The sequence below is a fragment of the Peromyscus californicus genome, unplaced genomic scaffold, assembly GCF_007827085.1.
Source record: "Peromyscus californicus insignis strain IS unplaced genomic scaffold, ASM782708v3 Scaffold_12__1_contigs__length_115047231, whole genome shotgun sequence".
NCBI classification, from domain to species: domain Eukaryota; kingdom Metazoa; phylum Chordata; class Mammalia; order Rodentia; family Cricetidae; genus Peromyscus; species Peromyscus californicus.
The window spans coordinates 26566688-26591526 of record NW_026294413.1 but is presented as its reverse complement, the minus strand read 5'-3'; the positions used below and the strand labels follow the sequence as shown (position 1 = coordinate 26591526).

The window sequence follows — 24839 nt, the reverse complement described above, 5'->3', positions numbered from 1 at the left end:
AACAGAAATGCATGATTACTTCTGGATATCTGTCATCCACTGTGGAAGGTGATTAAAAAATTACTAGATATAAGTGCACAAGAAACACTATGTGTTGAAATAGAAACAGTACTTATTCAAAACTTATTTGAGACTATCCATAGGTGAGAATCTGGATAATAATTTTAAAGAAGTATTATAGTTTGAATCTAAAATGAACTCTAAAAGTCATGCCCTACAGGCTTGGTTTTCAGTTGACAGGTTTGGGGGAAGTGATTCAATCATAAATACCCTCCTCTGGTTAATGGATTGGTTAATTTGATAGGCTATTGGAAGATAGAAACAGGCCTAATTGAATGGAGTAGGTCTTCCAAACACATTATCTCATCCCAACCCTTTGCTCCGTCTTTTCCCTTCTAGGCCACTAGGGGAGATGTTTGCTTTGTCACAGGTTTCTGCCATGATGCTTCCTCTCAGTACAGTTCTCTTAGAGATGGAACTAAGTCATCATGGGTCAAAAATCTCCAAAACTGAACCAAAATAAAATTTTCTTTCTTTTAAATTGCTTTGCTCAAGTATTTAGTCTTAATAGTAGATAGTTGGCTTACAAACAATTGTTATCAATGTGTTTAAGATACTAAAGTGAAAAATTGAAATGAACAGTCAATCCTGGACACTCAGGAGAAAAAAAAAATCATTCTTTTAAAGTGTATAAATTCTAGACCATGAAACAAAACACCTGAGCTAAAAATTTTACTGCATAGGTGTATTAGTACAGATAGCATAAAAATTAATCCCTGAACATTAAGGCAAATTAATAGAAATGGTTTAATGTGAGGATAAGCAATGAAAACACTTTAAAAAAATAGTCTTGTAAATTATAATACAGCAGTAATAATCGAGTAATTAAATTCTCAGAAGAAAAGTGTAAGACTGAATCAGAGAAATATTTAATGAAATAATAACTGATAACTTTGTAACTATTCTGCAAATACTGAATTATAGATCTAGGTCAGTAAACAGTCATAAGCCTGAAAAGGACCATAAATAATCACTTCATCTTCAGGTCACTGGGTCATAAACCTAAAATGTGATGGCTACAGAAAAACTGGAAGAAACACAGAAGAAAACTGAGAGCACTAAGTGAGTATCTGTGAAACACTGGAGGGAACCCTCACCTTGTCAACCCAGAATCATGTGCTAGTAAATACTGTGTATTCTTCAGAAACTCAGGGAAATATAAACCTTAAAAAAAAAAAGTACTTGCCGATAATAGCGCTGCACTATAAAAAAGTTAAAGTGTTCTTCAAGCTGGAAATAAACGATATCAAATTAAAGATCCCAAGGAGGGGAATGAGGAGTACAGAGATAGGGCACAGATGTTCACCCCGGAAATCTTGCCATTGCTGCTCCAATATAACAGGAACAGTACCGAGCAGGAAGGACCCAGAACAATTGCCATTAGTGATTTTTTGTTGTCTTTGCTTTTGCTTAAGTACAATGAATTTTCTTATGATTCTCGGACTAATAACAATCTTTTGTTTTTAATGAGTGTGTATTGTGTGTGTATACATATGTGTGTTTGTGTTGTATTTGTTAGTGTGCACGTGCACATGAATGCCCACAGGTTTGAAGGTTGACATCTGGTGTATTTCTTCCAGTACTCTCCACCTTTATATTTTGAGACAGGGTCTCTCCACTAAACTTGAAGGTCATTGATTGGACTACCCTGGTTGGCCAAATTGCTTAATGGATCTGTCTGTTGTTGCAGAATATTACTTTAACTATGCAAAAATGTGTTACATTTGTTTGTGCTGCATTTGTTTAATAATGTAAAGATGTGTTGCTTTGCCTGCCTAAGGAACCTGATTGATCTAATAAAAAGCTGAACAGCCAATAGTTAGGCAGTAGAAGGACAGGTTGGGCTGACAGACAGAGAGAATAAGTAGTAGGAGGAATTGAGGCTTGAGAGAATGAGAGGAGAATGAAGGAGAAGGAGAGGGAGATTCTCAGGGCTAGCCAGCCAGGCAGCAAACAGACAGGCAGCAGACAGACAGACAGACAGACACAGAGGAAGTATGAAAAGTAAGACATACAGAATGAAAGAAAGGTAAAAAGGCCAGAGGCAAAACATAGATGAAGAGAAACATGTTAAATTAACTCATAAGAGCTAGTGGGACAAGCATGACATGAAGCCTAGCATCCATAACTAATAATAAACCTCCATGTCTTTATATGGATGCTGGTGGTTTGAGAAAGCCTGCTCTGGTCTCTGTCTCTACACCCCACCCCCCACTACCACCCCTTCCCCCAGGAATGCACTGCTACCCCAGGCTTTTTCATGGATTCTGAGTATCCAAATTCAGATCCTTCCTCATGCTTATGAGACATACTCTACCAACTGAGCCATGTTTTCAGGCCTTTTGGAATTTTACTTTTTTTTTTTTTTTTTAAATTTTCAAAACCCATTTATTTATGAAATCATTAAGTTGACCTGCATAATTTCAACAAGTAAGAGCTTCATTAAAAAAAAAAAAACTGTGACATATAATTCATTGTTTTTTAAGAAAAGTCTTATTTACACATTGAGGAACAAAGGTTTCTTTTTGTTTTTTTTAATGTAGAACATCCATCAAGCAGTCCTAGCATTCTAAGAACGCTCCAGAAAGGGAAACCCAAAGGGAGCTGCCGTCCTTCTCAATCATACTCAGAGAACCGAATGTACTGACTGGCTTGTTGAGTCTTGACCAGTCTAATCTTCTCAGCTTTGGTGATTAACTTCTCCGTGCCTCTTTTCTTCTCCCGAGGTTGATTAAGTTTGGCCTGTCTATCTACCAAAATCTTCTGCCAGTACCTCTGCTCGTGATCACCAGAAAGGACCTCGAGGTTCCAACAGTGCTTCTTTCTAATTTCAGTCTGTGCATTCATTACCGCCTGAGCATCCTCGGGAGTTTTGAACCGGGCATGGCATTCAGTATCTCCTTCTAGCAAATCAACGTAAACAACTTCTGAGATTGTGGCCAAAATATCCCTGACTTGCTTCCTGCCAGGTAGAGGCTCTGTGCTCGTGATCTTCACAATAACTCCGTTCACGAACTGTGGACCTTGTGCACTGGCCTTCTCCTGGGTGCAGCACTCTGGAGGGCCAACTGCTTTCCCATTATTCACTCCAGACTCAGCAGCCGCGGCACAGTCTGTTTCCATTTCTGACTCCAATTTTATCTGAGATATTGTTTTTTTCAGAGAAGCCATGCTGGCTTTTTGCAGCGCCAAGTACTCTTTTTTCAAATCCATCCACTCAGTTTTGGACAACACTCTCAACGGTATAACCTCTTCTCCCATTTTATGTCTCTCCTTATGTTTTTTCTTATGCTTCCTCTTCACTTTCAGGAGTGAGTCACCTTTTGTGTCTCCAGTCTCTTTCTCCTCTTCTGTAGAGCAGAATTCTAAGTCTCTGCTTTCCTTGGAGACTTCAGAAGCAGCTTCGCTAAGGCCATCCTTCTGAGTCCTTTTCTTGGTTTTTGGCCTGGGGGGGAGGCAGTCTTCGTCCTCAGCGCTGCTTCGCTCCCTCTTCCCTGTTCTGACTTCAGGTAAGACGGATACCTCGACCTTGTCTCGTTTCCTCTTTTTCTTTGCAGGTTGCTTTGGAACGTCAGGAGTCTCTGCTTCAGAGCCTTCTTCGGAGGCCGTCCTTGGTCTCTTAGCTTTGCACACATCCGTGCTACCGGTGTCTATACTTAACTCTTTGGCCTGCATACTGTCTTCCTTCTTTAGTCTGCCTTTCTTCTTCTTCTTCTTTTTCTTCTCTTCAGCTACTCTTAAGGAAGGGATGGGTTTGTTTTTAACTGTCTTGGGAAATATGCCAGGTTTTCTTGGTGCTTCTTCGGGTGGGTTGTTAAGAAACTCAATGGCTTTTGCTGCTTGTTCTTTCGTTTCAAACTCCACAAAGGCAAATCCCTTGGGATCCCCTGTAGACTTGTAATGTGGAATACTTATGTAAACCACATTGCCACATTTCCCAAATACTCTTTCAATCCAGCTATGAGTAACATTTTTGGGGAGTAACTCCACATACACGGTGCGTTCCTCCTCATCCTTTGGCCTCTCACCTAGGGGCTTTTTTCTCCGGATTTTGGTTCCCTCTAAGTTCAACTCTACCACAGATGAGCTTTTCAATGCTCTTGCTATTAGCTTCCCATCAGTGGTTAACTTCTTCATTTTGTTAAAAGATACCAGAAGAGAGATGTCCACATATCCATCTCTAGATTTTTCAATTTGCTCGCGAAGAAACCTGTCCTTGTGAAGGTTTGCATCCCCAAACCAGAAGTCTACCTGCTTGGCAATATCTGCAAGCACCTGTTTAACCCTTGAGCGTTTCTTTTTTTCTTCTTTTCTCTTCTCAGTGCTTTCTTCCATAGTTTTTTTATTTTCAGTTTCCATTTCTGCTCGCGTCCCCAAATCCACGCTCAGCGACTGCCTTCTTCCACGCTTTCTGTCCCCCAAGCCTTCGAGTCGGCGTAAATTCCGGAATTTTACTTTTAATGGGAGAGTGTACCTAGTTTTTTTTTTCAATTATGTACTCTAGGATTATGCAAAACAAGTTGATAACTAATGGGTGATATACTCTATACTTGGCTTTCTTAATATTAACTGTCTTATTTTTAAATTCTAGTTATCAAGGAAAAATGTTCTAGACATCAGGAGCTTTTATTGTGGAAATGTCAAGATTCTATTCTTCTAAATCAAACAAAGAGTTAATCGTGAAATTTCATTAGATGATATTTAACACCAACCTGAATGACTAATTCAACAGGCTAGTAGAAATAAATAAATATGCATGATAATAGAATTTTCATACACTGTTGGAAGGATATAAACAGTAGAATTGCTTTGTAAGATAATCGGGTGCCTTTCTCTTACCAAGTCAAATATATATCCACGCTACAACCCAGCAACTTTAGTGTTGTCTACTTAATAAAAAGAAACTGAAGAAGTCTTCAAAAGTTATTGATATTAGCATTTTTAGGAACTTTAGTTAGTACTGCCAACCTAGAACTAACCCACATGTCTGGCAATATGAAGCAGGTAAACCAATTATGCTATATGGCTGTCATTGAATGCTATTCAATGGTTAAGTAAACAATAAAACCATAAACCATTGGTATCTACAGCAACCAGGATACAGATTAATACTATTATGCTGATCCAGAAAAGCCAGACAATGAAGACCATGCATTAGCATGATTGGTAATACCTGAATTGGAGTATTGACTCCAGGAACACACTGGTGTCTCTAAACTTAGTGTTTTACCTACAAATTGCAGCAATGCATTGTATATGCCTTTGACCTAGAGAAACATTCATTTATTTACACAAGATCTAATATTGTTTACATAATATCATCACAGATCTTTGAGGAAGACAATTTTTTTGTGTGTTAGACTGCTGTGTTAGCTGTGAACTGGTGAAGTATGAAAAGAGCTACGCAGTAACAAAATTGTAGATATTTTAGGAAATGAAGACTACAGTCTTGCCTGCATCCCTTCCCTCCTGTCCCATGTATGCTTATTTCTGCTAACTTATTACTCGACTATTTCCCATCCATTTCTCTTCAGTTCTGTGTACGGAGTGCTAATGGTTTATGTCTGTGGTGTGGCTTATAACATATGCACAACTCAGGTGGGACTGCCGTAGAAGAAAATGTGAACACTACCTGGATTCTCTGGGTTAGAGACAGAAATTTTGGGTTATTTTTCCTGAAGAATAAGTGAAATGGGACAGGTGGGGAATTGTGTTCCTGTTTTCAGCATTTACATAAAGGCTCATTCAATTTCAATCACTTTCATTTTACCAAACACCACCACAAAGGACAGATTCCTAAACAGAACGAGTGACTGGAAATACTCCTCTAATGCCTCTGTAATTGCTAAAAGAGACAAACTTGAAATTGTGACAAATGTACTCCCTTCTGTCTTAAGTCCTTCTCTACTGCTGTAAAGATGCACCATGGCCAAGGCAACTTACAAAAGGAAGAAGCATTTAATTGGGATTGGCTTACAGTTTCAGGGGGTGAGGGCGTGGCCGTCACAGCAGGGGAGCCTGGTGGAGCAGGGAGGAATTGCGCTGGAGCAGTAGCTAAAATCTTACACATTATGTTAGAGGCAGAGGAAGAGGTAAAGAGACTGGGCCTGGCATGGGATTCTGAAATCTCAAAGCCCTCTCCCAAGGATGCACCCCCTCCAACAAGCCATATCTCCTAATTCTTGCCCAACTGTTCCACCAACATGAAACCAAACATTCAAATATATGCACGTTTGGTGATCATTTCATTCAAACTGCCACAGTTCCCATACAAGGTAGTCATAGAACTTGTTGATTTAGAGGAATTCTGATCTTTGTATTCCTAATAATTCATGAATTAAGATAATGGGGTAGTGCTTTAGTGGTACTTTTCATTCCTGGAACAAATGCCTAAGAAGTTACTTAAAGGAAGGGAATATTTGTTTTGGTTCCTATTTCCGAAGTGTTGGTCCATGCTTCTATGATCCCATTGCTCTTAGGCTGGTAGCAAGGTTAAAATACCATGGAGGGAGAGCATGATAAAGGAAAGCTTTTCCCTTCATGACAGCCAGGAAGTAGAGAGCAGTAACAGGAAGGGTTCAAAGCCAAGCTATATCCATCTAAGGTATGTCTCCAGTCACCTGTTTACCCCAACTAGGCCCCACCTTCCAGTGCTCTACCACCTCTCACTAATCTATTTAAGGTAGGAATCTGTCGATGGATTAGTCCCCAAAGCTCTCATTATCTGGTGATTTCTGGAGGCATACATTCATAAGTGCTTACTAATACCCTAATATATTTCAATCCAATCAAGTGATCATCATAGAGGATGTCCATTAATGGAAGTCATTTTACACAAGGTATTAAACCAGAGGTTCTGCCCAAGGGGCAGCCTGACACAGGTATTATCACACAGAGCAGATGAAGACATCCATGTAGAAGGATGGTGATGGCGGCCCTCTTTGGCACTCCTCCAAAAGATTAGTTTGATAGTAGTGGTCAAAAGATTTCCCTTTAACAAACTGAGTATAGTCTTGAAGTTATTAAAACTCATACTATTAGAAGCTTAATATTATTTTAATCTCATGAATTTATTGTACATAAAAATGCATTTTAGCTGCTGTTCTTATTAATAAATGGTTTACTTTTATTGACTTACCAATATGTTATTTAGATCTAGATGTCATTTCCAAGAACCTCTCCTTCTCTGTCATGTCCCTTATTATCAAATAAAGGTATTAAGATTAGTAAACACAAACTATTTCCTACACAATACTGGGTTGATTAAGAAAAAGACATAAACTTTGTGGTAAAATTCATGGAACATTATGCTATACCTGGGTGCCCTAGGCTATGTTTTTCACCTCTTTATCACAACCTTAAATAGGAAGTTGCTCATGAGTTCAGAAAAGAGAGGAAAGTTTTTGTTTTGGTTTGGTTTTGGCTTCTGTTTATACCTTTAGTTGCAAAGTGACCATCACAGTTCCTAGTAGAAACAGTAAACATGAAAGTCAGTGTTTCCATTTATAACAGAGGAGGCTTGGATGTTTCAAAGAACAATTTCCCAGAGGTCTCACAGTATAAAAAGATCATACTTTAAATACCAGATTGGTCAGAACGGAGAAAGATGTAAAATTAGTTTATTTTAGTGCTGTATTTCTTCAGAAAATGTGGTAGGTAGGTGAACAGAGAGTGAAAGGGTAAAGTTTCAGATCCGTTCTTGTTCCACTTTCTCTAAAGTTCATACTTCATTGCACAAGTAAGATGTGGATTAATCTCCCAACTGCACATCAGAGAGGAGATGACTGCCTTGAGTAAGGAAAAGAGACTTCTTTTTAGAATTCAGTCTGAGCCTGCCTATGCCACAGTGGGGATGAACCTTTGAGCACCAATTCAGCACATGGCAGAGGACAAACTAGTGATGCCTTGGGATAGTCACTGTGCCTAACACCTGGAGAGAAAGAAAGCCCATAATCAATATCTCTTAAAAACATGGAAAGCATTTCAAGGATGTAAAAAACAAAACAAAACAAAAGATTCTTAAAAGATCTTAAAATTATACCATTTGTCAATAATAAATGAATTGACATTAAAGGAACTTCTGTATTTTCTGGATGTCACATCTCTACTACTATGGATTCAAATGCATAGAGGGGCTTATTATATGAGACAGAATTTGGTACTGATTCACAAAAAGGTCTCAGAGAGTGTGGGAGGCAATGGAAGATTTTTCACTGTACAACTGAATATACTCTGGGATGGCACAGGGGCTGGACTGTGTGCCTAAAAGCCAGCATGTTACACAAGATTTCTAAATGCCCCCCTAAAATCCCCAATCCTAACTGTTAGGATTGTGAAAATAATGAGATGCCATGGCCAGAATCATTATCTTGCATAGTAAAGGAATTTTTAAAAATGTGAGTATAGTTACTAATCAGTTTCTGTGTATATGTGTGTATACATATGTAGATGCTCATATGTTCGGTGTGTGACTATGTGTGTGCACATGCATATGGATGTCATACGTCAATATCAGATGTAGTTTGTCACAAGCTATTAAACTTGTCTTTGAGATCGGGTCTCTTTCTGGGACCTGGGTTCACTGGCTAGGCTGTGTTGGTTTGCCAGTAAAACCCAAGGATCTACTGCCTCCCCCTCAAAAAAAAAAAAAAAAAACCCTGGGATTATCACCACCATGCAAGATTTATAAAACTGTATATATTTATTCTATTAATTTTTATTTATGCACATGTATGTTGGTATGTGCACACAAGTGCAGTGCATTCAGAGTCCAGGAGATAGCATCAGATCTTCAGAGCTGGAGTTATAGGCTGTTGTAGGGCATCTGACTTTTGATGCTAGGAACCACAATTCTGTCCTCTGAAAGAGCAGAAAGTACTCTGAACTTCTGAACCATTTCTCAAGCACCAATGCCTGATTTTTTTTGTTGTTGTTGTTATTGTTGCTTTTTATGTGAATGATGGGTATTGAACTCCAGACTTCATGTTTCACATGGCAAGTGTTATTCCAAATGGTATCTCCCCACCCCCAGCTAATCAATTAACTCTGTGGTAATAAAGAAAATATGATTCAATCAATGATAAATCTTTATAAATAAGAGTTTTCTTCAACTAGTAGCAGGGAGTAATACATCAAAGAAAGTGAAAAAAAAAATCCATCTTTGCTTGCCTGAATGCAGATGGATAAGGCTGCTTATGCAGGGTCTGGAAAGTGACTTTAAAACAGTCATCCTACTCCCTCAGCTGGAAGGGACCAGATTCTGCCAACAACCCAAGCAAGCTTAGATTGATCCTTTTCTGGAAATCCAAATGTGATCCCAACTTACCTGACATATTTATCTGAGCTTTGCGAAACCTAAAATGAAAATCAAATTGACTTATATGCTACAAGATTATGAGATAATAGTAAGTGCTGTTTAAGAAACCAACTCATTCCACATCTAGTATCCTGCTATGAGTGAGTACATACCATGTTTGTCTTTCTGAGTCTGGGTTACCTCACTCAGGATGATTTTTTCTAGATCCATCCATTTGTCTGCAAACCTCATGATGTCATTGTTTTTCTCTGCTGAGTAGTATTCCATTGTGTATATGTACCACATTTTGTTTATCCATTCTTCAGTTGAAGGGCATCTAGGTTGTTTCCATGTTCTGGCTATTACAAACAATGCAGTGGGTGAGACAGTTGATTGGCCTGATCTGTTTGGGAGGCATCCAGGCAGTGGGACCGGGTCCTGTGCTCATTGCATGAGTTGGCTGTTTGAAACCTGGGGCCTATGCAGGATTGCTTGGCTCGGCCTGGGAGGAGGGGACTGGACCTACCTGGACTGAGTCTACCAGGTTGATCTCAGTCTGTGGGGAAGGCTTCACCCTGGAGGAGATGGGAATGGGGGGCAGGCTGGGGGGAAGGTGAGGGGGGCGGGAGGGAGGAGAACAAGGGAATCTGTGGCTGATATGTAGAACTGAATTGTATTGCAAAATAAAAAGAAAAAAAAAGAATAATGAAGTCAACTTATTCCATGTAAAAAAAAAAAAAGAAACCAACTTAATAATAATTTGTAACATACAGAAAACCAATATAGACTCTTTGACGGATGCTTTCTATATAGATGATGATTGTGCCCACATGATGATGATTGTGGCCACATGAATCTTTGTCACTTTGGTGCAAATTTGAAGAAAGATGAAATTAAGGAAAATTCCAGAGTAACAACATCATACAAAATAAGGAAAAAATAAAACCTGAATAGACTATGCTCTGAGATTTGACTAAATTAATATTTCTATCATAAAACAGAACAGAGCTTAAAATATACAATGATTTGTGTTTAGACAAACATAACGTAAGTCTTCCCTTAGAGTTAATGCAAAAGGATATCTTTATAGTATACTGGATGTTTTATTTAGCTATCTCATATTCCATACACAATAGTAATAGTCACTGTCATAGTGACTATTTACTTTCTCTTGCTGTGACAAAAACTGATCAAAATCAACTCAGGGATGAAAGGGTTTAAAAATTGAAGGCAGAAACTTGGAGGCAGGAGCTGAAGCAAAGGCCATGGAGAAACACTGCTTTTCTTGTTTCATGTGGCTTGTTCAGTATGCTATGTTATACCACCCAAGATGACTTGCCCCGGGGTGGCACCACCCACAATGGGCAGGGCCTGCCCTCAGCAATCATTAACCAAGAAAATGTTCTAGGCTCGCCTACAGACAATATGATGGAGGCATTCTCTCAATTTAGGTTTCTCTTCCCTGATAACTCTAGCTTGTGTCAAGTTAAAGAAAAAAACCAACCAGGACAGTAACTTTTCAGGGATAGTGTGGCCATTAGAAAATATCTTTGTCAAGGTCTTGACACAATACCCATTTGGGACACAATGGCAGATTAACAATTACTGTTCCTGGTAGTATTAAACAAAATATAAATGATATCATATAAAAACACATGTGAATGTCCCTTTCTGTTAGTTGTGTATGAAATGCCCCACAGTTTTACATTAGCTATGCCATTTTAGTAGATGAGGAAAGAAAGATGTTGATATTCTTGATTGTAGAGATTTCTCTTATCTCACCTCTGACAGAAAAGACACTGAAATCATAGCATTTATACTCAAACACTGACTTTTAAATAATTCTTAGAATTCATAGTAATTCACAATGGCCAGCACAACATATCCATTTACAGATTTTGGTTCTAAATAAACCATTTAAATGAATTTGAGCAGGGTTGCGACTTTGAGTCAGCAATTGTCTCTAAATGGAAGATATGGGTGAAGAGGAAGTGGCTCTTTTACTTTGCCCCTGAAACCACACTGATAGAGTTGTTGAGTTAGAGGATCCAAGGACATGGAAGTTTTGAGGTTTGGTAAGGGTGCAATGCAGATGTGGAGGTAAATGATAGTCAAGAAAATTCCTGATTACACATGACACAAAAGAAAAAACAAACCTTGGATTGTCCAAGTTTTCAAATTTTGATGAAATTAATATTTCTACTGCAGAGTAGTGTGGAACCTGAAGTAGACATTGGCTTAAGTTGAGAAAAATAATGCAAAAACAAGCCAGAGCGGTAACCACAGTTTAGTGATAATCTGGGGAAGCCCAAATGGGTAAGAGTCCTGAGAGGATGACAGGGGTTTGTAAAAGAGACAGAACTCCAGCCCTAAGGAATGTGAATCCTGCAACCATTCACTTGGGCTCTGTTAGGCATAGTTTCCCTCACTATTTAACATGGTAAGAATAAGCTAGGTTGTGTCTAAAGTCTTCCTCAATTTTAACAATCTGCAACACAAGTTTAAAGATCAGCTTGGGTATCTGCAGCTCATTTTACCAATGAAAAATCAATCTCCTTTACACTTTCAGGTTTTTTGTATCTTTACATGTGTTTTAAGGGTTCAATGTAGCCAGCCTTACAGGGCTGAGTGTTGAAGAAATCCTACTCCTTGAAGGATTTATATAAGCAGTCTGGCATTTAAAAGATTGGAATTGAGGCTAAAGTGATGGCTAAACAGTTAAGAGCACTTGTTGCTGTTCCAGAGGACCCAGCTTCTATTCCAAGCACCAACATACCAGCTCACAACTGTCTGTAATTCCATTTCTAGAGGAAATGTCACCCTCTTCTGCCTGCACTGGTACCTGCACACGGACATAAATGCAGGTAAAATTATATATATATATATATATATATATAATTAAAATCGAGTAAATAAATGAAAGGGAAGAACTAGAATTAATCCAAAAGTGCAGCTGTTTGCAGTATTCATAATAAGTGGCTTGATTAAAGGAGGTATTTAATACATGGCTGAATTGCAAGGTAACCTATTACAGAGAGGCTTCAGGTACAATTTAAACTTCAAGACTACTCAGGTCTATTTGTACAAAGATTCATCCAGCCAATGGGTGGTATGATTCCCTAGTTTTTCTTTATCCTGCTAAGTGTGTAAGTAGACTTTCATCTGGGAAAGGCTGAACACATAATGGATAGCGATTATTTGCTTTTTGCATCATTAGGCCCATTTCTGCACTGCTGTGAGTCAGTGAACAGCTATGCTATCCACGTCCACTGAATAGGTTATCCAGTATAGGCCATCAGTTGCCACAATACAAAGTCTATTAGTGTTTTGATTTTTTTCTCAGTTAGTAACATTGTGCTTAATTCTACAATTATTCCATATGAGAAACACACACTGAAACCAATGGGTGTCTCAGAATAAATTTGATTACAAGATTTGGTCCATTGAGTAAATGAATGAAATTTGGCTTTTATTTATTTGGAATTTTTCAATTAGGACCTTGACTTTCTAAGCAACTTACATAGACACACACACACACACACACACACACACACACACACACACACACGTGTGTGTGTGTGTGTGTGTGTGTGTGTATCTAATGGTGTTTATTTGTACCCAAAGTGACAAGAAGAGATTTCAAGAAGAGTTTTTTTCCACTCCTAAGTAGTGTATTTTGCTTTCCGAGATATTTACAAAAAAGCAAGTTTTCTGAAATGTTAATTGGAACTAAATTCTTAGACAAGAAAAAGGAATAAAATGACATTATTTCTTCCATTTCACATTAGTAAAATAGAAAACATTATACACCTACAAAGACTGTTCTGTGTTGCTGATGAGGCTTATGATTATATTTTCCAGGTTTGGTTTGAAAAGCTAAGACATCTGTTTATCCAGTGCATACAGAATAACTCTCATGTCTCCTCATCTCTGAAGATTTCAAAGGCTTTCATTCTGGTTTAAATCCTTTGAAGAAGCAGTAATCAAAGACAAAAATTATCAGAGGTACATTTTTGTTTCCCAAACAATGAAAATAACAACACTCATCCTCCTTGGACTTCAGGTACTAGCATAAAGCTTCAGAATTGGAGATTTGCCATTTCAATAAAAAAGTGATATGGATAAAGAGCTGCCAAAATAAAAAAGCATACCGAAAGTGCATACTCTCTGCTTCATTCTATTGCATAAATTTAAATTCAATATGTGAATAATTTAAAAAAATACTATGAAGCACAACATCAAACAGCATATCCTAGCACAGTGTGACAGAATACATCTGGCTAGTGCGTAGGTTCAGAAAAAAAAAATACTAGTTTGAGCACTAAGACTTTTACCTCAGTGCATTTTGCAAGCTGCATTGATTAAAATAATAATGGTGGAACCCAAGAATGATAAGAAAGCAAGCTGGACCATACAAATAAGGCAAAAGGACCCAGAATAAGCTGTGCTTAGGGGATGGAATAACGGATTTTAGCATCCAGGCTCTCGAGGCCTTCATTAGCTTTGGAACATGTCATTTGACCTTCAAGATGAGTACATTCATGCAGGATTTAAAGAGCTACATAATAATTCATTTATCATCCTCTCTTCAAAGATGATGATATAAGAATAATACCTATTGCCTTTTTGACCCTTTTTCATTAAGAGTAAAGATTTTGAGCCCTAACCTCCTTCTGCATTAGGGAAATTGAAAGTAGACCTTTAGGATAAGTGGATGATGTGACTTCCACCTGGGGCAGAAATGGTATCCATCTTGTTTCAAAAAGAAGACAAAGGAAATTTGGAGCATATAATTGTATTGCAAAAAAAAAAAAGAAGAAGAACAATTGGAGGCAACCAGGTTTGCTTCTAATATTGTTACCTTCTTCAAAAAAGAGAGGATAGTTTCACATTAAATGGCCTCTGGATGGGAGGTAAGTTTTAGTCATGGAAGTAGCTATCAGGGTTTATTGAGTCTAGATAAGATGTGACCTCAAAAGAAATATAGACTGGTGTGAGATGTTGTATAAGCCTCTGAGTGATTATTTAAAGGCAGCTGTAGGATGGGGTGGGACAGAGAAAGGCCTCTGGTTACAATGGAATAACGAGAACTCTTCATGAATCTGGAGATCTGGCTGAAACCAGGCTAGGGTCAAGCTTTGTGAGGTTGTAGATGAGTGACTTTAGAAGCAATGCTCAACATACAACCACCCAGGAGGCTTTTAGAAATCTTAGCTCTAAGGCTGTATCTCAGACAAATAAAATCAGAGCATTGTGTGTATATGACAGAGGCATCAGATTTTTAAAAAAAGATTTATGTTATTTTTCAAGTATGTGGGGGGGGGTGCACAGATGCGCGCGAGTGCCCTCAGAGGTCAGAGCTGCTTGATCCTCTGGAACTGGGGTCACAGGAAGTTGTTTGATGCATGACATGACTGCTGGGGTCAGAGAGTAGGGTAACTAAGTAGAAATGAATATTCAAAAATTATTTGAAGACACAACATACAAAATATCAGCTGTGTCTTGTTCAGAGTTGATATTCTTTTTTTTTTTCCTGATTAGGTAAATAAGAAAAATTTCCTTTAACTAAACTCTGACTTTAAATGTTTTGCTTGAGATTTAAAATTTTTTCTTTGATTTTCATAGTGCCCTAAAAATGATGTTCATTAAAGTGCTATTGTCCTCCCTAAACATTTGTTTGTATGTATACATCTTGGTTCCTAATTTTATGGGCAAAAGATGGCCTATATGTCTTAGAAAATAGTTTTGAAACTAAGTAACACACACATGCTGCATCCACTAACACTGTGAGTTTAAATTTTTTCAAAAACACAAACTGTATACCAAATCTAGGAGCGTAGAAATCCTTCAACTTCAGCTTCCTTGTGCCAGCTTCGCCCACAAATTACAAAATGTGGCTTCCTGCCTGCTCTGTAGTTCTCTGCTATCCTGAGCCTGCAGTGAGATGCGCCTCTATCTAAATCTTCACCGTCCTTCCCATCTCTGTGTCTGAGATCTTCACCACAGCCCAGATGGTACAGGATTGCGTCCCAGCCAGTGCACTCCTGGAAGTTGGTGGAAACCTTGGGAGCTAAAGACTACTAAAATAAAGCTAAGTCATTGGGAGAATCCCATGTGTCCTCAAAGGGAGGCCCCTCCTTGGGACCTCTCTCCCACACATCCCCACTCTCTGCTTGCCTGCCTCGGTGAAGTGGGTGGATTATTTCACCCTGTGCACCATGCCATGCTGTGCTGCTTTATTACATTCCCAAAGCAAAGTCACCAACCTGCTGAAACCACCATACTGTGAGCCAAAATAAATGCTTTCTCCTTCTCTTTATTTCAGGTGTTTGTGACAAGCTTCAGTCTACTAGGAGTGGGCTCCTCTTTTCAAAATCAGTGACCAGATCTAAAGAGAGCAGTGAAGGAAGGAGAACCCAAATCTAGAAAACATGAGATTTATACATTTCCCTTTGCCAGTTTTATTGTCAGCCAATTATCTAAACATACACTGGCCTGTTTCTAGGCTCACAATTCTACTGCATATGACTTCCCATAGCTTTACAGCAATGCCATACCTCAGGACTGATTTTACTGTGTCAGCTTAGCTAAACTAACACATTCCCAGTGGCATTCCTTTACTACTTCTGTGTTTACTTCCTTTTAAGTTGGGCCATAATAAACATTTGAGATATGGTATGAACAAAGGAATTAAATCTGCAGTCATGCTATTTCGATGCTTCAAAGGTCCAGACAGGATCTTTAGGCACAATTCTAGTTCTGGCTCACCTTGGTGTAGGACAATAACTGAAGATTCCGTTGATGCATTGGATCCTTCCTTGGTCACCTGCAGGCTTAGGACCAGGATAAAGGGTTCTAGCATCTCACAAAGGGTTCTCATTTAATGTAGGTTGATAGGACAGATAATATCATGAGTTTCCTGTTCTTGCTTCTGGCTTTACCTTTCCCTGAACTACTACCTCATTCTGCATCCCTCTTCTATTCCAACTGTGTGGCAGATGCTTATAAAATTTAGTGATATCAGACTGCAGCCTGAGTCTCACAGTCATATAAGGTAATATCTCTGGAACACACACACACACACACACACACACACACACACACACACCCTACTGTCTATCTATACCTACAAATCTCTGTATCTTCTTGCTTTTTTTTTTTTCTTATTCTCTGGCTAAACCTTAAAAAATGGAATGTTAATTCAGTATAGAGATTTTTCAGTCTTGTCCATTAAGAAGGTCTCAGTTCTTCTGGGCCCTTGGAATATTTTATTTTATAGTGAGACCTGTTTTGTTTTGCTTGAAGACTTGGAGGTTCTGCTCCAGGATTGGAAGCACTCTGGTTTTAGGTACCTGGTGATAGATAAAGCACAGTCTGAGAAGAGTGTGTGGTGGAATAATTCCATTCACCTGAGGATCAGAAAGCAGTAAAGAAGAGGAAATGCATAGTCTCCCTTGGCCTGTTTCAATGGCATACTCTAGTAAGTTAAAGACTGCTCATTAGGCTCTGCTTCCTAAATTCTCCAGTTCCTCCAGTGGCATAACTTTGGGGACCAAGTCTTTTAGACACAGAGGTTTAGGGCATGCTTAGAATCTAAACCAAAGAATAGACTGACACTATTTTATGCAAGAAAAAATTAAGGACACAAAGAATACATTGCTATACCTATTTCCATACACACACAAACACACACACACACACACACACACACACACACACACACACACACACACAGAGAGAGACAAATGTTTTAAGATTGCAGAAGTCTATACATTTCAGCATAGAGAGAACTAAGGTCTCTTGGTGTCGAGTTTTCTACTGTAGCAGGAATTTTATTTTGTTCTTATTAATAAAGAACAAACTTGAGGCCAGGTATTGGGGTGAACACTGGAAGATCAGAGAGACAGAACAAGCCACAGCTAAGCTCACCTGGCCAACTTCTCAGCTGATCTTGTTTCCCCAGACTGGAAGCCTCTGTGTCCTAATATCCGAATGAATCTCAGCTGAACTGTGCTGCTCAAAACCTAAAAGCTTAACCAGCCAAATGCTTAACCAGCCAAATGCTTCTAGTTTCTGGTCCTCATGCCTTATATACCTTTCTGCTTTCTACCATCACTCCCTGGGATTAAAGGCGTGAGTTACCATGCTTGGCTGTATCCTTGAACAGATGGATTTCTGCCTCTGGAATGCTAGGATTAAAGGCGTGTGCTACCACTGCCTATCCTAAGTATCTAGTGGCTTTTCTGTTCTCTGACCCCAGATAAATTTATTAGGGTACACAATATTTTAGGGAACACAATACCACCACATTCTACACCATTGTTCAAACTTCAACATAGGTATACATCTCACAAAGATATCTTGTTCTAGTGTAGTTTCTGATTCTGTAAATCTAGGACAGAATCCAAGAGTCTGAACTTCTCTAAACTTCCCTGGTATGCTGATCTGGCTGTCACTGGAGCACACACTGGGTATCAAGGGTCTAGACATGAATGCTACTCTGTTGAAATCCTCTAATAATATTTATAGTTTCCTGCATAAAGGTCTTATGCAATTTTTGTTCCTAGATGTTTGAAAGTTTATAAATTATGTCTGTTTTAAATTTTATGTTCCACTTATTGTTGATTTACAGCAATTCGATTAGTCTTAATATTACTTTATCAGGCTATATCCACTTATTAACTCTAGTAATTTATTCCTATAATATTCCTACAAATACAATCATCTTACAAAAGTAGTGACAATTTTATGTCCTTCTCTCAACATCATCTACCTTTTATATATTTTTTTTCTAGTTTAACTTCCCTGGTAAGATTGTCTTGGATTGGAGAGAGATGACAGACATCTCTGTTCATTACACATACATTTTAAACAGACATCTCTCCATTTTCAGTCACTGAGTACGATAGCGCTAGGGTTGCTCTTACTTTTGGCCTACGTTTTCGCTCTTCCCCTTTGTTCTCTGGATTGATTTGCTGGAGGGGCACTGAGGACTGAACCAAGCATCTCGCACATGCTGTGTCAGTGCGCTGCCCCAAGCTATCATCTCAGGCCCACTCTAAGGCTTTTGCTTAATTTTTATCAGGTTAAACAACTTCCTTTTACTCTCACTTGCTTATGGATTTTTAACACAAATCGTTAATTTTGTCAAATGTGTTTCTTACACTTACTGAGACACTGTCATGACCACCTTCTCTGTTTTGTCCATGCAAACATCATTCGCCTTCAAAGGTTAAGTTATGTTCTCAGGTTGGGGTTTGGGTAGCCTTCTTTTCTCAATGTCTCTGGGTTTGGCCTTGATTATACCATTGGGCAGCTTTTCCTCGAAACTGCTGGAGCGTTCCTGAAATTCGGTTTGGGGGTTCTGTTGTGAGCCATTTAAAGAGCAATGCCTTCCTTGCAGTCCTCTTCAATCCTACTTTAAATATTTTCTATGCTTGACATCAAGTCACCATCAAATGTCTTATTCAACATGAAACCATCTGGACCAAGGATTTCTTGTGGAAAAATATTTACATGGAGACACTGGAGACATTTCAAGCTTTAAGATTTGCTCATTTGGACAAATTGTGCTTTTAGGGTGGTATGGTGTGAGCCTCAGACCTCAGATGTTAGCAAGTTATCCACTATTTAGCTATATTTCCAGCAAAGTTGGTTTCCTTTGCTAAGAATTTGCTATTTCAATGAAAATTTCAGTTTCTCTGGAATAATGTTAAAAATTCATTTATTTATGTTTTTATTATATACTTAATCTTTTATTCATTTCTAATGTGAATATTTAAAGTAGATCTTGGAACTTTAGCTATGCCATCCAATATTTGAGCTGTTGGTTTCCCTCTCGAATTCATAGGTGATATTTTACAGAATCTATGGCATTTTTATGTAACTTTTCTCGGTTTGTGAACGTATGAGACATTTTAGTTAACTCTTGGTAATAAATGATATATAGATCAAATCAACTCTACTCAAGAAAAAAAATTATATTTGCCAAGATTCACATTATTGCTGCATTATGAACATTTTTTTTGAAATGTCCCATATTCCTCAAAACACTGTAGTACCTGAGGTTCTCCATAGGGAGCTAATGAAGTTAAATGGGAAAACATTATGATCTTAATAATTTGAAATGTCTGGTCTTTACTGCTTGTTTATCAAATCGGTTGCTGAGATAATTTTATTAAAATTTGCTCATAATTTTGGATTTGACTGTACTTGGAAACTGTTACTGGGTTCATAAAAGACAGCTTTTATTCCTAATGATTTGAACGCCTTTTGCCATTATCGTGGGCTTTATTATCAAATTTTAAAATCATGCTTTGATATTAAATAGTTAGCTTTCATTGGGATTCTGTACTGTGCATCATTTCTATATTTTGTTTCAATCTTTTTCTTTTGTTCTTTTATTCCAGATGTATCTTTGTAAACATCACACAGTTTTTATTTTTTGATCCTGGATTGCTCTTATCTTTAGTTGGAGGTTTTAGATCATGTATATTTAATGTAATTATTGATGTGACTGAATAAATGGGCATAGTTGGCAATTCCTAATTTTCTACACATATTGTTTCTCTTTTTTCTTTTTTCATTTTGAAATAACTACATTTTATATTTTTTCATCATTCACTATCCATTTGGATGAGAGTTACATATTCTTTAATTATTGTTCTAGTGAGTTTATTTTTATTTTACTGTAGGACCTTGGCCTATTTGTTGTTGTTTCTACTTCCACACTGCCATGAGATGAACAGTTCTTATCTTCCATACCTTTTCTGCCATGATGATCTGCTTGGCTTCAAGCCCAAGTCAATGGATCCAGCTAAAACCACTGACAATCATGAACTACAAGAAATCATTCATCCTAAAAGCTGTTTCTATCTACCATTTGTCATAGCAGTGATGGCCACAAACATACACAGATGCTGCATCTCCCTTTATGTGGTCATTTACGCTTATAGTTTAGACAGTATTTCCTCTACTTCCTTCTCCTTAGTTGGGTTTTCCAATGTTTCTTTTCTTTTCCTACTACTGGACTTAGTGCTTTTACATCATCACCCAACTTGTATGAAGATGGTTCTCCTGCTATCCCCAGTCTCCAACACCACCACCCCAGGGACTCTTAAGAATCTCTCCACTGATGTTGTCTGCCATGGTATGCTACGTGGAGCCCTTTGAATCTACTACATTAAGTCCTATTTTAGTTTTGATGGTTCTTTTTCATAGTCTCTTCAATGCTTTTTACGTACATTTTCCGTCCTTCATTCTGTGTGCTTTATAAATACATATGATGGATCACCTTATACAGTCTTTAGATCCTATCTATCATTTTTTCTGGCAGCCAATTTGCTAGATATTTCCCCTTAATTGATCTTCCATTTCATTGTTTTTCTTCATTTTTGTTTAATGTGCTGTTAAACAACAATCTCTAAGCTCCTATTTGAGGATGTTTTATATTTCAGTCCATAATTTTCTTTTTATTGTTTTCTTTGCCAATCATCCATTGGGTACTGCTCCTTATAAGTGAGAAGTACAGTGATTTTAAAGATTATGTCTGATTAATTAAAGATTTTGAAACACTAAGGTTTTTGTTTTGTCCTGTTATATCTAATTCATGACCTTGACTCATTGAGTAATTGATTAATTTTTTTTAATTCTATGGAAAATGTCACATATAGTCATACTTTAAAGTCTTGGAACATTCCTCAGAGAACACTTATGCCTTACTGAGTAGAGAACATGTGATGCCTAGTTCTTTAGATAATTTGATGGCAGTTCTTAAATTAAAATAGTGTTTGGGTACTAGGAAGGAATCTTTAAGAGTTTCAGCTCAATATGATGAGGGTTTATCTGTGTTATTATTGACAGGTTTACTAAACACTCTTTGAATAAGCATGTCACTGAAGTCAGTTAAATTCCTCTCGCAGGCTCTCTCCTTCCATTTACATACACCTTTTTATTTGATTTTTTTAACTTGTCTGAATCCTTAAAAAATGAATTAGAGACATGTAGCTACCCTAGAACTCAATTTAAATAAGTTTAAATGTAAAAATAGTTTTTAAAAAATTAAAAGCCTTTGGTAAAATGTGAAAAGTTAAGATTAAAAAAGAACATTAGTGGGCTGAGCAAGTTCAGTTCCATGGATGGATTTCACCTTTTTAACTTGTGGACTGACATTCAAATGGTTGCTTTTGTTCGAGGACATCATTTTGAGTGAGTCTTGGTAAAAGGGAAGAACTTTTCTTTCACCTCTCTCTAAGAAAGCTTAAGGAGAGTCTCTAATCTCCATCTATTGGAAACTCTGAGAAAAAAATGACCCATTACATGTTCCCTCTTGCTGGCTCCGAACTTTGATTTCTTTTTTACATGATTGATAATAAAACTGAGGACAACTAGTAAATCCCTGGCACTAAAGCTGCAATGTTCAGAGGCTGGACACAGCAGGTGTATGTAGTGTTGAACACCAATATCCCACAACACTCAGAACCTGGATACAAGAGATGTATGTAGTGTTGAGCACCAACATCCCTGTAATATTCAGAGCCTGGACTCAACATGTGAATATAGTGTTGAGCAAAAACATCCCACGATGTGCACAGCCTGGACTCAGCAATTGCATGTAGTTTTGGATACAAACATCCTGCAATGTTCAGCACGGTGGATGCATGCAGCGTTGGACATCAACTTCCCACAAGTATTCAAATGCAGTGTCCAGTGAGCCAAGTACCTGACATTATCTTTTGGCCAACAGCCTTCCAAGCCTCCAAAATTCTGTATATTGCAGACCTCAATTACTCAGTTACTGTCTGATAGCCTACTCGAAATTGCTTTTATCTTTAAATTATTCAGCATTGCTTCTGTTACACAGGAATTAGTGAAGTGGAGATGAATTATCAAAATTTCTACTGAAGGACATAAAATAACTCAGTATTAGTTATAATGAATATGTTTAATTTAATAAGATGTATGTGATCTAAATTACATTAACATTCTTCAGCAATGCTTTTCTTCTGATTTAAAAGAAATACATGACTACTTGAGAAGCTGTTTTCCACATATTTTTAAAAGATTCTTATTTATGGATCTTGACTAATTAAAATTGAGTTAGGAGACACATAATCATTCATTAAAATGATTTCCCCAGTGATGTGGCTTATTAACAATTGAAGGTATAGATTCAATAAAAGCAATTAAGACACATTAAGTTCCATTTCTTTAAATTTATTGTAAAATCTCATTTTAGACAAATCTTTGTGTGAAGTTCAAGCGTCAAGGCTTTGAAGTTTAGGTGATTGAAAGCTGTCAATGAAGGGCTAAAATGCTAGAATATTTCAGCTTATAGGACAAGGAGCCTTAGCAATGAAGGATCTAAAGTAAAGGATTGAGAAATGAGGTCCCTTTTAGTAGAAAGGAAAGATACTGTTGAGGAATCATTCATGCCAACACCTAGAGTGCTGAATGATGCTCCACAGAAGCAGCTGATCAGCCAGTGAGACTAACTGGAAACCTAGAACAGGAGCCAATGTTTACTGCTTTGGTTTATATTTATAGGATTTCAATCTATATAATGAGAATCTGTAGTGAAGATTATTCTTTGTAGAATATGAGTGGGATGAGGACAGAAAGAAAAGAACAAAAATATATCATTGGGAATATTGAAAACCTCAACTTTCTTCACCATCTTCTCATCCAAGGATGCACTGAGATATTTTGCAGAAGACACGAAGCATTTAAATGAACTGGATTCTCACTTACATTAAAGATCCAGCGTTTCAGTGAGCATCACCAGCATGGAACACTTACTGCCGTGACCTCTGGAAAAATATCATAGAGACCTGATGGCCAGCATTGTTTCCCATGCAGGTCTCTATTAGCCTCCTTGAGAATCTTTGTCTTTAAGCCAAGGATTACAGTAGAGGGTCCCCTGCTCCCTGATCTGTATCTCTTTCTATTGATGTCTCTGTGTGGATGGAAAAAACTAGGGAAAAAGCCAACAACCTTTGGCAAATTACCATGCCCCTTTCATTTTTCTCTCAGTCTTTGATGTAAAAATGATAGATGAAAATAAAAAATTAGTATAGCTGAAAGGAGCAGGTAAGATTGGCTAAAACCTAATCACTGTAGGTAAGGTACCCTATGTCTTCTAAGCTTGCAGTTAATGATGAGTGTTGTTAAGTATATATTGGGTTGGACTTCAGGCATCCCAATTAGTCTGCATCTAACCCTCTTACCTTCTCAGAGTGATAAGACTGACAGCTTACAGGAGCTTTATCTACATAAATTCCTGAAACAACGGAAATTAATGCAGAAGGCATTATCAGAAATCCTGGGGTGGCTAGTAAACAGCACTGATCATTGCAAATGAGGTTTCAGATAGACCTGGGAGCACTTTAAGTTCTTTTGAAGTGTTTTCTACATCAGCAAATCTTTGTCCTAAAAGCCTCTCTAGATATTAACATGGATCTTGACCAAGGATGCTCTGTCTCTTCCCAAGAAAGTCTTTTTCTCATTAGGTTATGTTGAGTAGTCTAATATGTGTAGTGTTCCTTTAGTGTATTTTGTATATTAAAATTAAAAAATATCAAACTGATTTTAACCAAAGCCTACTTGTATGTCTTAGAATATAAGTACAGCATGAGCCAAACCACACTTACTCTAGAATTAAAAACAATGTAAGTTTTTCATATGGAACATTTTTCGGAAAATAAAAGTTTAGGACTAGCTTAAATCCTAAGGTTTTCTTAAAAGATACCTGGATACTTCCAATAAAGTTACCTGCATGTATGTGGGAAATTGTTTAGTCATTCAGATGATGTGATTAACATAAAACTCCATGAACTGTGATTTTTCAAAGATTGTTTTTCATTATAATACATAATATTGATGTTTGTTTTACTTGTGCGTGTGTGTGTGTGTGTGTGTGTGTGTGTGTGTGTGTGTGTGTGTGTGTGTGTGTAGGTATATGTATACAAGTACAGGTGTCTGGAGAGGCCAGTCATATTAGTCTGGGAGCTGGAGTTACAAGATGTTGTGAGAGGCCAAACATGGCTTCTTAGGAGCTTGACCCAGGTCCTCTGTTTTTAACTGTTGAGAAACCTCTCCAGTACCTTGGTTTTGTTTTTGTTGTTGTTGTTTGTGGTTTTGTGTTTGTTTGTTTTTTGAAAACAAAACAAAATTGTCTTTCAATAGAGCTCAGACTGGCCTTGTGATTAACCTGCCTCTATTTACTGAATGCTGAGATCATAAGCATGTGCCACCGTGTTCGATAATAAATAGATAAAATATAAATAGATAAAATATAAAAATAGATAAAAGATAAATAAATATGAAAAAATTAATCACTGTTCTATTATTTCATTATTATTCCACTAAACTATTAAACATTATTATTCCATTAAACAATGTTAAACCTTAAGGAATATCTCAATGGTTTCAAAGATGTTCCAGTTTTTTTAAAAAAACAATGTTATACATCAGTCATAACTCTAAA

General features: G+C 37.6%; 1 protein-coding gene across 1 annotated transcript; it reads right to left on the bottom strand.

Moving 5' to 3' along the window:
• Positions 1-2661: 2661 nt before the first annotated feature.
• LOC128107852 (la-related protein 7-like) lies at positions 2662-4496 on the bottom strand. Its single transcript, XM_052734216.1, has one exon. The coding sequence runs from the start codon at positions 4417-4419 to the stop codon at positions 2677-2679; it is 1743 nt and encodes a 580-aa protein (XP_052590176.1). The 5' UTR covers positions 4420-4496; the 3' UTR covers positions 2662-2676.
• Positions 4497-24839: the final 20343 nt, after the last annotated feature.

Coding starts and splice junctions, on each gene's coding strand:
- LOC128107852 (XM_052734216.1), bottom strand. CDS start 4,419: ATGGAAACTGAAAATAAAAAAACTATGGAAGAAAGCACTGAGAAGAGA.